This window comes from Vombatus ursinus, unplaced genomic scaffold (genome assembly GCF_900497805.2).
Source record: "Vombatus ursinus unplaced genomic scaffold, bare-nosed wombat genome assembly UNPS02014179.1, whole genome shotgun sequence".
Taxonomy (NCBI): Eukaryota; Metazoa; Chordata; class Mammalia; order Diprotodontia; family Vombatidae; genus Vombatus; species Vombatus ursinus.
In genome coordinates, this window is record NW_020953957.1 from 1,030,796 (window position 1) to 1,046,102 (window position 15,307).

A 15,307-nucleotide genomic window follows, 5' to 3' on the forward strand; every position below is an offset into this window, starting at 1 on the left:
GCCTTCCATATTGTTCATAGACTTTTTAGGATCCACTTGTGCATGTAATTGAGGAGGATACCTCCTCTTAATATAGCACTTTTCAATTCTCTCTAAAGAAATACTTTAATACTACTTCTAATCACATGTTGTAAAGTTTCGTGTAATAGTGTTTTCTGTGACTAAAACTCCATTTTGATCGGCAGCTAAGACTTTTTTTCTGTGGCTTTAATTTATCTGAGGTCTTTGCATATAGATGAAATTATAATTTGCCTGGAGGACTGTTTGCATTGTACGGCCTTAGTATGTTTATTGACATTAACAAGTGTTTTAAAGAGGTTTTTAATGAATAGTCTAAACCTAAATCTATGTGAATAATAATCCTTTAACAGTGCATTTCTTTTTGTAGCTGACTGTCTAAGCGTGTTAAATTGTTTAAGCTATTTCTTTGTAAAATAGTACAATGGAATGCATAGAGGTTTTTTTCCTGTAAAGTATTTTTTTAATAAACAAAGTCTGATTTGTCCTTTAATAAAGTCTCTCATTTATAGCATAAAGTGGGTAGATTCAAATGTATATGAAGTTTAAAAATGTAGCACCTCCTTGTAGTTGAAATCCCTGTGGTTTACCCTGGAGCTATTGAAAATATAGATTCTTTCCACTTTTCTTATATTCATAGAAATGTTAATTGTTCCTCCTGTACAAGAGAAGTTGGCAGGTCTCTGAAAAAATCCCATATGTCAGCTAGTTGCATTTCACCACCAAGATAGTTTTCCAGGAGAGAAAATTACTTTGGGCACATATTTGCTTATGCTTGCTGCTTCTTTGGATTGATTTGAACCCTGAGTAGAATAGAAGCCTCTTGAAAGCAGAGATTTTTCTTTTTTCATTACGAGGAGTTGGCATAATACCTTGTTTACATTTGGGAGCAGGTACTGGGCCCGTGGCTTCATTGACAGAGGGAAATCCATGAGTGAGGAAGCTAACAGTGAAGGTTGCCTTCTCTGCAACTTAGTCTTAGTTTCTTAGAGCACTGAGAGCTGGCTTGCCTCCACTGCCTCAATATTTGTCAGAACTTTGGACCTGAACCCGAGTCTTCCTGATTACAAAGCTGGCTCTATTCACTCTGCCATACTGTACGCATGTAGGCAGTTAATGTTTTTTTTTTAATTGAGTTGAATCCATAATGAAGATACATAAACATTAGACTTCTGAAAAGTTAAAAGTTCTGCATTAAAATGTGAAATTCCCAGGTATTGGAAGAGGATCTTTTGGAGTAATGGGATTTTCTTTCTCAGAATTTAGTGCCAAGTAGTTGGTATCTGAGAAACACATTCAGAAAATCCAGATACTCAGTCCCTGGCCCTTGCTCAGATTAACTGAAAGTTATTTTAAGTCCTCATTTCCCCCAGTCTGTAGAATTGAAGATAATGTTTGCAATACTGACTGATCGGATGATCATGAAGAAATCAATTGGTAAACTCTCAAGTATTTCAAAATTATGAATTGTTGGTAAGTTGCCTTAATGGAGCCCCCTTCCTAAATCTACAGATCAACGTTCTGGTTCAGTGCTGTAGCTAGCACTGAACACTAATCAAATGGGATATGAAGATGACAGGGATATTTTCTCTTGATAGAAACAGCAAATTAAAAAATACACAGATACACAGTTCCCCAGTGCTGCTTCTAGAATGATCTGGCTTCCCTTCCACCTCTTTTTCCCTCTTGGCTTTAAATTTTTTTTTTTTTTTTTTTTTTTTTTAGTTTTCAGGCAATTGGGGTTAAGTGACTTGCCCAGGGTCACACAGCTATTAAGTGTCAAGTGTTGGTCTGCGGGCGGATTTGAACCCAGGTCCTCCTGACTTCAGGGCCAGTGCTCTATCCACTGCGCCACCTAGCTCCTCCGGCTTTAAATTTAAGACTTCAAATTATGTATTTGCATTTTGAAGTTAAAATACTTTTGCTGCCATTCAGTTTAAGTGCTTTATACAAACACATCAAAGAAGCCGTGTGGTATAGTGGAAAGGGTGCTAGATTAGATTCAGAAGACATAGGTCCAAATGCCGGGTCCCCTGCTTGATGTGACTGAGGGCCAGGTTGCTTAACTTCAAGGGGGGGAACCCTCAGTTTCCTCATCAGTAAAAGTAGAGGTTTGAACTCAAAATATTCAAGGGTCTTTCCAGCTTTAAAATTCTCATGTGTTTAAAGAATTCCGGTTATTATTTTATCTTTCCATATCCTTAATTAACCTTAGTTGGCCTCTGCCTTAGGGTCCACAAGATTATAGGATGAGGGACACAAAGTTTTAAGCACATACACAGAAAAAAAGTTTCTAAAAATTGTAACGAGATGATTTAAAAAGCTACAACCCTCAAGTTTTGCATCAACCGCTCATTGACTTAAGGTGTCGGAAGCGAGGGCATTAAACAGACCGGTGCTGGTCATCGAGGGGCGGGGGCGGCCTCAGGGCTCTTCTCCCCCTAGTGGCTGAAGCAGTCCGAGACGAAGCCTTTCCTTCTGCCCTAATTTGATTCTAAAGGGGCAGGCCTTCACTCGTATGGGAGAAAGTGTCACTGTAACTGGTTCGTTCCAATTCCACGTATCGCGTGCATTATAAAACCTCTCTGGGGAGGGGGCCGGAGGCGTCTCCCGGTGCTCGGGTCAGGCCGGGGGGGGGTCTGCGCTCCGGTCCCGCCCCACCTGAGCTCGCTTCCCGCAGAGGCCGGCGCCCAGGGGCGGAGCCACCCTCCCCGCTCCGGAAGCCCGCCGGGAGGAAGCGCTCGGGGCTGCCGCTGTCCGTGGGCTATCGGAGGCTCGGAGCCGAGCTCGCCGCCGGGACGTGGCACCTGCGCCCCCGAGCGCCGAAGGAACGTTAATCCGCCCAGCTCTCCTGCCTGTGCCCCTCGGCCCAATGGCGCGCTAACTCGGCCTCGGAGCCCCGGGCTTCCGGGCCAACCGCCTCTCCCCGACTCCCCTGCCCCTCCCCGCGAGCACGCAGGACGGCGGACGTCGACGGACGCACGCACGGCGCGGGCGTCGCGCCCGGCCGGCCGGAGGCAGGCTGGCGCGAGCGCCGCGGTCTCCATGGTAACCGCCTCCTCGGGTGTCTCCTCCTCAGGGGGAAGATGTGGCCTGCGGGCCCTGCGGCCTGGCCGGGACCACTGAAAATAGCGGTCCCGGCCGCCGAACTGAGGGGCAACCGGCACCAGGTGAGAGCGCTACGGTCGGAGAGGGTGGGGGTGAGGCGACGCGGTCCGGGGAGACGGTGAGCCCCGGCAGCCGGCCCTCGTCCCCACCCGGCGGACGCCCCCTCCCCCGGGGCATCCCCGAGCGTCGCTGCCGCTGCCGTCCGCCGCAGTCGCTGCTGCTGCCGCCGCCTCACCCCGAGGCCCCGGGAAAGGCCCGGGGAGGGAGCCTCCGAGCCTGGCAACTGCCCGCCTCGCTCACGCGTTTTCCCTCGCTCTCCGTGGAATCCCGTTCTCAGGAGACTCACAGATGGACGCAAATGAGAGAGATGCCATTTCGTGGTACCAAAAAAAGGTGAGCGCGCCCCTCCCTCACCCGGGGGGAGGGGCGCCTGAGCTCGGGCGGAACCAGGGCCTCAGCTGACCCTGCGCCTCTCTTAGGCACCCCCCCGGCGCTGCTCCTCCAACCTGGGGCGTGGTATCTGGGTTCTGCCCCTAGCCCCCGGCAGCTGGAACCTGGGATGACCTATCCTCCCTGCCCCTACTCCGCCCGCACCCTTAGAAAAAGGAACCTTTCCCAGCCCTACGAGGATGCTTCTGTGCCCGGCGCTTTGATCTCTGGCCAGTGGTGGAGAGAAGGCGTTACCTCCTCCGACCCGGACGGCTGGAAGTTTGATGACTCATTCACTCTCCCTATCACTTCCCCAATCCAAACACACACCTGGTGGAAATCTCAGTTTGTTCCAAAGAAAGGTTCTCTTTTTAACTGCTATGCTGTATATAACAAGCCCTTATCTATTGCTTTCCTTTAGTTCCTCAATTAGTAATTTTCTTGAGAAATTGGAATATCTGCTGAAACCTCAATATGTATTCAATCTGACCTTTCCTTTAAAAAAATATTTAAACTAGTCATTAGGGCATTGTGAATCGTTTTATCCTTGGAAGTAATGGTTCTTTATAACCCAGGAAAACAGGTATGTTCCAGGAAGTTGGTTTTTTTTTATGGTGTTTTCACTAGTTTTCATGACATTTTTGGCAGGATTTGGTTTAAATTTAATTGTTTACATTAGGTCATTTGAGCAATCTGTTATCTGTTACAGATTGGAGCATATGATCAACAGATATGGGAAAAATCTATTGAACAGACCCAAATAAAGGTAAGCTGGTTTTGTTGATCCTGCTTCTATCCATAGCTTAGTTTTTTTAATGCATAAGGTGGGATATCCCTTTGATATCTCAGATTCGTGTTGTTCAAAGGGGAATGTATTTTCTTCCCCTTTAAACTCCTCTTCTCCAGAACTTTGGGCTACCATCCTCCCAGTCACACAGCTTCTTGAGCACACAGTCTTGCCTTCATCTTTCCACCCACTTTCAATCAGTTGCCCAGTCTTATCCAGTCTGCCTCTGTAACATATCGGAAATCTACCCCCTTAATACTACAACCCTTACTGTCTGTTGCATGGGTTATGGTAGTGGCATCCTAATTGGTCTCCCTGTCCCCATTGTCTTCCGTCTTCAATCTGTCTTCCACAGCTCTAAAAGAATTTTTCTGAAAGATCAGTCTTCCAGTGTTACCTCTCTGCTCAGAAATCTTGAGTGGCTCCCTACTGCTTCTATGATAAACTTCAAACAATTCCCTGCCCTTCTTCCACTAGCAGTTTAGGCCTGTTAAATCTAAAGGTTCAGCCTCCCTTTCTTGCCATATTTAATACTTGTTGTTGAGTCAGTTCAGTCATATCTGACTGTTTGTGACCCCATTTGGGGCTTTCTTGGCAAGTATACTGCAGTAGTTTACCATTTCCTTTTCCAGCTCATTTTACAGATGAGGAAACTGAGGCAAACAGGATTAAGTGACTTGCCCAGGGTCACACAGCTAATAAATGTCTGGAGGCTGGATTTGAACTCAAGTCTTCCTGACTCCAGGTGGGAACTTCTTCCACTGAGCCACCTAGCTGCCCCTTATTGAATACTGCTTTCCTGGTGCTCTCCGTACCAGACAAATTTGATTGCTAGCTGATTTCTTAAACTCAGCATTTCATCATAAAATTTCATCATAAATGCTCATACCTAGAATGTACTCTTTTCATCTCCAGCTCATTGTCCAAAATAGGCTTCCTCTTTCTCCCCAAACCTAACCCTCTTCTGAATTAACCTTGTTTGTATAAGGTACCACCATTCTTCCAGTCATCCAGGTTTTATGGTCTCACAGTCACCCTTGATTCCTCACTCTCTCTTTGGTTCTACCTCGGGGTCGTCTCTCGCGTCTATCCCTTTCTTTCCACTGGCCTGCCTCCGCTCTAGCGGCTCTTACTACTCCGGCTCAGTCTCTCTCCCCTGAAGTGTTGTAGTAGTTCACATTGTTCTCTCTGCCTTTCATCTTAGCCATCCTCTGCATAGCTGCCAAAGTGATATTCCTAACTCAAGATCAATGGTGCCTATTACAACTTGGCTCCAGCCTGCTTCTCCAGGCTTATTATACATTACTCTCATTCTTGTTCTCTCTCTTCCATCCAGCCAAACTGGATGTCTTCATCTATGATATTTCTTCTTCCATCTGTGTGCCTTTGCATGGACTCTCTGTCCCCATGCCTGACATGCACTCCCATGTCATCACCTCCACCTCTTAGAATTCCTTGTTTCCTTCGAAGTCCACTCCAACCACCTCTTACATGAGGCTCTTCCTGATAACCCCTTTAGCTGCTGGTGACTCCTTGCTGAATTTACCTTGCATTTACTTTGCATGTTGTACAATATACAATTGAATGTAAGCTCCTTGAGGAGAGGCACTATTTGATTTTTGTCTTTGAATCCTCCGTGCCTAGCCCAGTGCTGTGCATGTGTAGCAGGTGCTCAATGAATGCTTGTTGATTTAAGTCTTAGACCAGGTACCGCCTCCCTTACTTCCTCCCCAGTTATCAATGTTCTTTCTGTCTTCTAAGCCATTTGCTTTTTTTTGTGTTTACTTCTTTATGTGCATGTCATATTCCGCCTAGTAGAGTATAAAGTCCTTAAGGTTGTGTAATGTGTGTTCATCTTTTGTTTTTGTATCCCTAAGCTTAGCATATGCCATGCATATATTAAGCATTTAATAAATGTTGAATTAATTTGAGTATTGTACTATTTCTGTTATGTAGTGTAAAGTGATATCAAGCAAAGTGGGCAATTTTTATTCTTTCTAAGATATAAGATAATTGTCTTTGTGGGGGAAACTTATATATGTGTAAATGTAGCCCATTTTATTTAAGCAGCATAGTGTAGTGTGTAGAGCACTAGATTAGGAGTCAGAAACACTTGGGTTTGAATTCTGTTCATACACTTAGTAGCTTTGTGACCCTGGGCAAGTCACAACCTTCTTGGGCGTAAGTGTCCTGGGAAATGAGGGGATTGAACTTGATGATCTCTAAGATTCTTTTAACTCTAAGTCTGTAATCTTATGATTCATTATGAGGTATGATTACAATTAATTTCACTTAAAAATCATTTAACATAATTTCAGACTTAAGTGACTTTAGAATAAAAGTCATTCTCTCTGAGGCACAGAACCTCCTGAACTTCCCAAGAAGAAAATTAAGACCATCAAAAATGAAATAAAAAAAAAATAAAATGAAGCAATTCTTTATCTTTCCTTTCCACTTCTCTACACATCTCTGAGCTTTCATCCATTCTTTCTTCCTTTACTCAGGGAAAATGGTGTCTTTTTTCCTTACCAAGGATAGCCTTTCCACCTGTGCCTTTGATCCCATCCCTACCTGTCTCTTATACCTTGTTCTATCAGTCCTCCCCCCCTTGCTAATACATCTTCAGTCTCTCTCCACGGCTTCTTTGCCTCCTTATACAAACATGTTTGAATCTTCCTGTATTCTAAAAAACAAAAGCAGAACCTAACGTGGGTAACAGTGAACAAGACATTTAACCTCAAAGCATCTTCCTCTAAAAAAGAGGAATAATATCTATTTTAGTAAATGAGATTATATTTGTAAAGAGCTTAGCCCAGTGCCTGGCACATAGTAGATTCTGTATAAATGCTTATTCCCTCCCTTTTCCCTATTAGCTATCTCAAAGTTATTGTTGGGTTCAGATGAAACAATGTTTGCAAAATGCTTTGCCAAGCACGCTACATAATTGTCAGCTGTTATTTCCACTTGGATGTCCCAGCAGCACTAAAAACTCATCATGGCAAAGAAAGAATTTAGGTTGCTCTCCCCAAACTTGTTCTTCCCCCTAACTCTTCTCTTTGCAACAGTATCGCCTCTTCCAAGTTATCTGTTCTTGAAACTTTGTAGTCACTTTTTAACTCTTTTGTGCTCTCTTCCTCCAGATGCAGTTGGTTACCACATCCCTCCTGTTGGCCTCTCTTTTCCATTCCCTCTACAAACCACCCTAGTTCAGACACTCCTCTATTATGATGGTCTTTTAACTGGTATTTCTTTGTTTTCTCCTATTTCCAGTTCATCCTTCACACTATTGTCTGTGTAAGCTTGCTATTCTATTATACTCCTATCTCTCTCACGGGGTTGTAAGGAAAATGATTTGTAAACCTTAAAGTCCCATATATTCAATTAAATTATTAAATATTTATAAATACCTACTTTGTGTAAGGCAGATCTTATATACTCATAAATGTGAGTAGTTCTTATTACTACTCTAAAACTTTAAGTAGTTTCCTGTCGTCTACTGAATAAATAGAAACCTATTATCCTGGTACTCAGGCCCTATATAATTTGACCTCTCTAGCCATATCTCTACTTACTCCCCTTCATATACTTTCTTTCAGACAAACTGGACTACTATGTCTCCGGCCTCCCCTGTTTTCATCTTGCCCTCTCCTATTTCTTGCCTTTGTCCTTACTGTTTCCTGTCTTTGGAATGTACTCACCATTCTCCCTATCTCTGCCTGTCACTATCCCTCCTTTCTTCTTCCAATACCTAGTTGATGCCACTATCTCCATGTCTTCCCTAATCAATCTAGCTGAAAATGAGCTCTCTCATATTTCTTTTCTTATTCCTGCCATTAGAATGCAAGCTCTTTCAAGGGAAATCTGCTTCTTATTTCATGGATGTATCCCCATGCTTATGCAGTGCTTTGTATATAGGAAATATTTACTAAACATTTATGGGTTCAGTATGAATTTGAAGGATATTATAATACTTTATAGATATTACTAGGTTAGAATTCCAGTAAGTTAAAAAAAAAAAGTATAATGATTATCTTGACCATAAAGCTAGGGAGTGTAAAGGTAGTTTGAGGATCTATAGCAAAATAATATTGAGGTAAATGACCATGTAACTAATTTCTGATGCTGCATTATATTTTTACTTTCAGTATTTTTATTTTGTACTTGATTTTGAATATGTTATAATATTGTCATTAAAACTTTGTTGTCAGTATTTTGCATCTCTTAGTAAGAAATTAAAAATCTTTACAGAGTGTTCCTTTTAAAAAAGTGATTTTAAAATTTGTTGCCATCTTAATTGTAATTTTATTGCATTTTAGCCAAAATGTTTTCCACTGTAACATTGTGTCTTTTATAATTTGAGGAAATTTAGAAAAAGAGATTTTTATAATACAGCTTTTTTTTATAGCCAGCTTTTCTGTATGTCTTTTTAGTTAAGTAGAATGAAAGACAAATACTGACTACACACAGAATGGAAGTGCAGTTAGTAAATTCTTAAATCAAATTTTTTATATTTCAATTCTAATGACTAAGCATTTTAATCTCCCTTTATGTCTTAATCAGGAGTGTGTCCACATTTAAGTGCTATCTAATCATGATTCTTGAGTTGAAGTCCAGATTCAGTCACTTTAATGTACTGACTTTCAGCAGGGAGTCAGAAACTGGTGAAATGACAACTTGAGGTGGAAAAGATGGAATATATCATGAATGTGCTAGTTATTTTTTCTATATAGGCTATAGATGACATAAATATGGTATACTTAAATATGTGGAACCAGAAAATTACTAAGAGGATTGTGACTTTTACAAAATGTGGAATTTCTTTGTAAGCTATTACAAAAGCTGTGTTAGAAATAGGGACAAGACCTCTGATTTTGTTTGTTTTCTTCTACTAATGCAGGTCAACACTTTCTCTGTAATTTGTAGTCTTATAATATTGCCTAGAACTCTATGAGGTCAATAGACTTGCCTTGGGTCACACCTGTACGTGTCAGTGGTGGGACTTGTACCAGGGTCTTTCTGTCTCCAAGTCTAGCTGCCATCCGTTATACCAGGCTGCCTCTCATCTCTGTATTAAGGTAGTTAATTGTAGGACTGCTCCCATTCTGGATGAATTAAAAAAAATTTTTTTTTGATAGAAATTCTGGGATGCAAAGGTGTTCCTTAGAGATCTCTTATATATTAATATTTTTAGGGGAAAAAAAACTTTATGGTATTTAGTAACTCGTTTTGTAAGATGACTATTGGGTGATAGAGTTCCTTAAGATAAACTGCTAGAGAAAACATAGGCTTTCAAAAGATCTCATTGGGAAACTGAAAAATAGACTTTGCTGCTTTGAAAGAATTTTAGGATTAAAGCTCTTTCTGTGGACCAAATAATGTAAAGAAATATAAACATAGATGGTTCTTTCTGTTTTAAAAGTTATTTTTCTTTAAAATCCTAGGGCTTCAAAAGCAAACCAAAAAAGACAGGTCACATAAAGCCTGACTTGATTGATGTCGACTTAATCAGAGGTGGGTTCTAAAATCCGTCCCATTCTTGATCTGTTCTAAGCTTTTATTAATTAAAAATTGTTGTCAATATGTTGTCCTTAAGAAATACATTAATGGGGTATTTTTTATTTACAAAATTCCTTTTCCTCTTCTGTTACTTGCAGAGCCATGATTCAGTGGTCATAGTAGTTCACTATTTTTAGTCTCCTAGATGTTTTTCTTATCCTTAGTCCTGCCTTGCTATAAATGTGGAGGTGCAAACATTTAAGGAGTTCTGCTGAGTCTGCCCTGGAATAAAATAGGTTTTTGGGGTGGGAATGGTTTAAGAGAATGCACTAGACCTCTTTATGGCTGTCAGGCCCAGAAGGATATGAGGACTGGGGGGGTTGGGTGTGTGTCGGGGGGAGAGACAAAGAAGATTGGAAATAGAGAGTTTGTAAGACTTTTCCATTGGACCAACTTTAAGAGTTTCTAATTTGCTGTGGGATAAGATAAGTGGGGGGTGGTGATAGAAGGGAGGGCAGATCGGGAGAAGGGGTATTCAGAATGCATGCCATCTTGGGGTAGGGGGAGGGAAGAAATGTGGAGAAAATTTGGAACTCAAGATGTTATGTGGAAGCAAATGTTGAAAACTAAAAATACAATAAATTAAAAAGAAAAAAAATATCTTCCATCCCCCTGAACTATGAAAGATCAGGTGTAAATGGATATGCTAGCAAGGACACATTCTTTTCTTCATAACATCTTTTTGTTTTATTAGGTATCTTTTCCTGCCTATTTGCTTTATCTGCTCTTAGCAAAACTTCTTTGTAAGAAGCTATTACTCTCTCTGGTGCAGGGAGCTCTGAAAGAGAGAATACTCGAATGTATATCATCTATATCATCAGCAGAATTGTGAGGAAAGCCTTTAAGGCTACATTTTACTCTACTAATTCAAATACTTTTTGTAGTGAACAAAAACTAAACACAGTGAGAGCTTGTATTTTCTTTATCAGCCAACTGTATAGCTATAAAGATGCAGTCTGCTATAGATTGTTTGTGAAAAATATTCATCCAGGATACCCTTAATACATATGTACATGTGTCATCTGTGAAATTGTGAGGTGCACACACGTTTTCATTACCTACTGATAGTATGTATCACACTCTTGAATAAACTGCAGTTTACTTGTCTAAAAAATAAAAAGAGTTTCTGATTTGGTCTTTAACCTATTACTAATTGATAATAGAGTGATAAAATTGTAGACATAAGCATCAGATATGTATCTCTAGTCCTGACCCACCTGAAGCTATCTGCCTTTCGTACTAGTTCACCTTTTTACCTGTCTGTCCTGTTGACATCTTCAACTCAACCTGTCCAAAATCAAATCCATCCTCTCACTCATCCCCAGCCTTAATTTCTTTTAACTTTTCCATTTTTGTTTATATCACCACCATTTTCCTACTCAACCAATGAACTTTGTCACCTTTGATTTTTCCTTCTTCATTGTCATCATAATTGCCAAGTCTATCCATTCGGTCTCTGCAATATATTTTGTATTCACCCTTTACTTTTCATTCTTACTTCTACTGCCTTGATTTAGACTCAAATTACTTCTCACCTCTACTAGAATAGCTTCCTAACAAGTTTTTCTGTCTCCATTTCTCCCCCCAGCACCATCCATCATTTACACAGGGATTGCTAACCTGGGGGTCTAGGAACTTGTAAAAAATATTTTGATGATGATGATGATGATGATTATATGATTGGTTTCCTTTGTAATCTTGTTTTATTTTATGCATTTAAAAACTTTATTCTGAGAAAGGGATCTATGATCCAAAAAAGGTTAAGAACCCCTGACCTACATTATTACTAGATGAATATCTCTGATGCATAATTTTGATCATTTTGCCCCATTTTCAAAAATAAAAACTGTTTGCCTCTTTTGTTAAACCATTGCCTATAGAATAAAATACAATCTCCTTAATTCGGCATTTAAGCCCTTCTACCATCTATATTCAGTTTACCTCTCTAGCCTTGTCTTATGCTAATTGCCCTCACATATTCTGTGTTCCAGGCCAAAGTAGGAAAATCATCATTCATCTGACACATTTGTATTTTCCCACCTCTGTGTTTGTGCTCCTACCTTCCTATGCCTAAAGTATTGTTGCTCATCTGTTGAAATCTTACACTTCCTTCAAGGCCTCCTCAAATGCTACCACTTGTGAAGTCTTCCCTATTCTCTTCCAAGTGAAAACACATCAAAAATTAGTGGCCCATGAGGGTGAAGTGACTTACCTAGTGTTACACAGTGTTTGCTGCATTGTCCAGTCTCCTTTCTCTCACCCTCTGCCCTGCCTCTGCCCCTATCCCTACCCAACAGGAAACTTGTAACACTTCATACTTCTTGAGGCATCATCATAGAGTGTAGTGAGCACTAGATTATATTCAGGAGAAACCTGAGTTCAAATCCCACTCTTAACACTTACTAGTCACACAGTCACTTGGCCTTTGAGGCTGTTTCACCAGTGGTAAAATGAGGACAATAGTACTTGCTTCATTTGCCTTGTGAGTTAGGTAGTACAGGTACTTCATAAACCCTAAAGCTGTATGGAAATGTGCTGCTTGTCCTTGTTTTTCCTAAGTACCTACTCCGATGTCCATGTTAGTTTAAATGTATAATAAATCAGTGAAATGTGTGTGGTTAATGACAAGTTGAAATATGTGTTGCTTTGTTTGTTTCAAGGCTCAACATTTGCCAAAGCCAAACCTGAAATTCCATGGACATCACTAACTCGGAAGGGAATTGTTCGGGTTATTTGTTTTCCATTGTTCAGCAAATGGTGGATTCAGGTTACCTCTTTACGAATCTTTATTTGGCTGCTACTGCTTTACCTCATGCAAGGTAACTAAAAGTGTTGAGCAACTTTTGTGTAACTATCTATGCTGCTTCACATTTTGCCATTCCACTCACTTGATATGGTCTAATAAAGACCTATATTTCACTTTTTGTGCCTTTTATCTGCTAATTTCATGGTTTCTTCTGATCTGTCATCTGTCAGGAAACCATTCCTTCCTCAGTCAATCAGTAAGCATTTATTAAGTACCTATTGTGTCCCAGACACTGCCTAGCATTAGGTATGAAAACACAAAAATGAAGTAGTCCTTGCCATCAGGAAACTTAAATTCTATTGAGGGAAACAATATGTATATACAAAATGGGTACAAAGTAACTACCTCATTCTTACTTTTATTTCATCCTTCCTAGTGCTCTGAAGTACCACTTTCTCAAGGAAATTAATTGTCCCTCTCTTCCCCACCTCACACCCTTCCTCTCCACAACTGCAAGGGTTTTCTCCCTCTGTAACCTTCTTGTTTTTTTGTACCTATCACATTCTACTTGGTATCATTTGCATATGTCATAGCCCCTGGACTAGACCATAAGGTTCTTGAGGGCAAGGTTAGTATTGCTTTTGCTGTCTGTATCCCCAGCACCCATTACAGTGCCTTAGCATAATAGTAGGTGACTTATTTGTTGGAATGACTGAGACCAAGTTACATACAAAATCAGTTACAGTATTGTAAGGATGATACTTACAGTGATCCACTTTAACATGTGGTCTCTAAGAACACATATTAAAATTAGTGACATTCTGTACCACCCTTTTGTTCAGTACAGTGCCTAGCACATAGTAGGTGCTTAATGTTGATTGATTGATTGTTGGAAGTATAAAAGTCATGACAAGTGATAGTTGTACAAGTGATAGAAACTGTCATAATGTTTTCTGTCCATTGCTGTGTTCTAGACAAGACAGCACCTAAAAATATGTTTCCTTGGTTTCTAGCTTTATGAATAATAAGATCCCCAGGGAAGAGACCTTGCAATGTAAATTTACTCAGACTGAAATAGACAGGGTTTTTTAATCTGAGTTGCCTTGGTCTTACACTGTAGTCTAAGGGTCTGGGTCCTGCTATCTGTGTAGCCTTGCTGACATGTCAATGGTGTCAGGTTTGTGCTGCAGTCTTTCTTTTTAACTAGTGGACTTGACTATTAATTTTTAATTTTACTTCGTAAATTTGGTGAGGCTCTCCTTTATATGTGATGTTTTTTATCTTCATGATGTCTCTCAGTGAGGATTCCATATAGTTTTTCAAACATGTGAGTTGTGTTTTATGGTGTGGTAGAATTTCCAGTAGTCCTTTGAGGTTTGATTAGGGTTTATTAGGAAAGGTCATAGGATCATAGATTTAAAACTAGATGGTCCTTGAATTCAGTCCCTTCATTTTACACATGAAGAAACTGAGGCCCATGAAGGTGAAGTGATTTACCCAGGGTCACACACTTAGTAAATGCCGGAGGTAGCTTTTGAACCCGGGTTTTCCTGACTTCAAGTCTGTCACTCAATTCATTACACTGTATTGCCTCTCAGAAAAAGGGGCAAGAAATGAGACTAGCTTGCATCTTCAGCGTCTGTTGGACATAAATTACTTTAGTCCTTTTTTATAACCTAAATTTGCCTCTCAACTTTCCAAAACTCTTAAATCCTGACTACTTGAATTAATTATAATTATTTACATATAGATATCATAATTTTCGTGGTGTATCCTCTTCAAAAGGAAAAATTGTGCATAGTGCCAAAAAACACAACCTTTGGTGATTATGCCTAGACCTTATTCATATAGCTCTTCACAGAATTTTATTGTCAATAGGTAAATAAATTTCTTTGTGAAGTAAGATAAAATTACATATATGCACTTTGAAACTTTAGTAAAATGGTGAATATTGTAAAATTAATTAGGAGTAGTTGGGAATCAATTAAAGATACTCCTTCATATAGCTTTTCACACTCTGAAACTTCTCCTTTTCAGTTATAGCATTTGTGTTGTATTTCGTAATGCCTGTTGTGAATGTAAGTGAAGTGATTGGTCCAATGTGCCTTATGCTATTGATGGGAACTGTCCACTGTCAAATAGTCTCCACTCAGATTGCTAAACCTTCAGGAACCAATGGAAACCGGAGGAGGAGGTAAAATGAGAAATTATATTTGTAATTATATATTTTCTGGAAAGAGATATTTTATGCACAAATTTTAAAAATCATTGTATGAAAATCTTTGCATCTTTGCTTATGTGCTTCTTTCCAACTTTGTTTTCTATGATTTTTATAATGAGTGATTATAAAAATTATCCTTATGTGTCAATTTGCCTATGAACTTTTAGCTTATTTTGAGTTGGAATTCTTTCACTCTAAATGATTCTGTTAAAAATTAAATCTAGTGTCATTCACTGTGAGTACCTTGTCTGCCAACAAAGACTGTAAACTCTATTTGACTTGGTAGACTGTCTTTAAGAGACTCTCTGGCCAAAAAATTCAACACACACTGGTAAACATGATGATGATCTTCTCAGGGCTTAGCTAGGTTGATCTTTGGATGATATATATTATAGGCCATCACTAGGTCTATGAATTTTGTGACATTCAGTTTTACTAATCT

General features: G+C 39.9%; 1 protein-coding gene across 4 annotated transcripts in view; it reads left to right on the top strand.

Annotated features, from left to right (window-relative positions):
* The first annotated feature begins 3,361 nt into the window (after positions 1-3,361).
* PHTF1 (putative homeodomain transcription factor 1) overlaps positions 3,362-15,307 on the top strand; it is a 46,161-nt gene continuing 34,215 nt past the window's right edge. For all 4 annotated transcript variants that reach the window (XM_027860396.1, XM_027860397.1, XM_027860398.1 and 1 more), the window contains exons 1-5: positions 3,362-3,519; positions 4,265-4,321; positions 9,784-9,853; positions 12,559-12,717; positions 14,682-14,838. In XM_027860396.1, the coding sequence (XP_027716197.1) occupies positions 3,475-3,519; positions 4,265-4,321; positions 9,784-9,853; positions 12,559-12,717; positions 14,682-14,838 (488 nt within the window). In that variant the 5' untranslated portion in view covers positions 3,362-3,474. The remainder of the gene's footprint in view (positions 3,520-4,264; positions 4,322-9,783; positions 9,854-12,558; positions 12,718-14,681; positions 14,839-15,307) is intronic.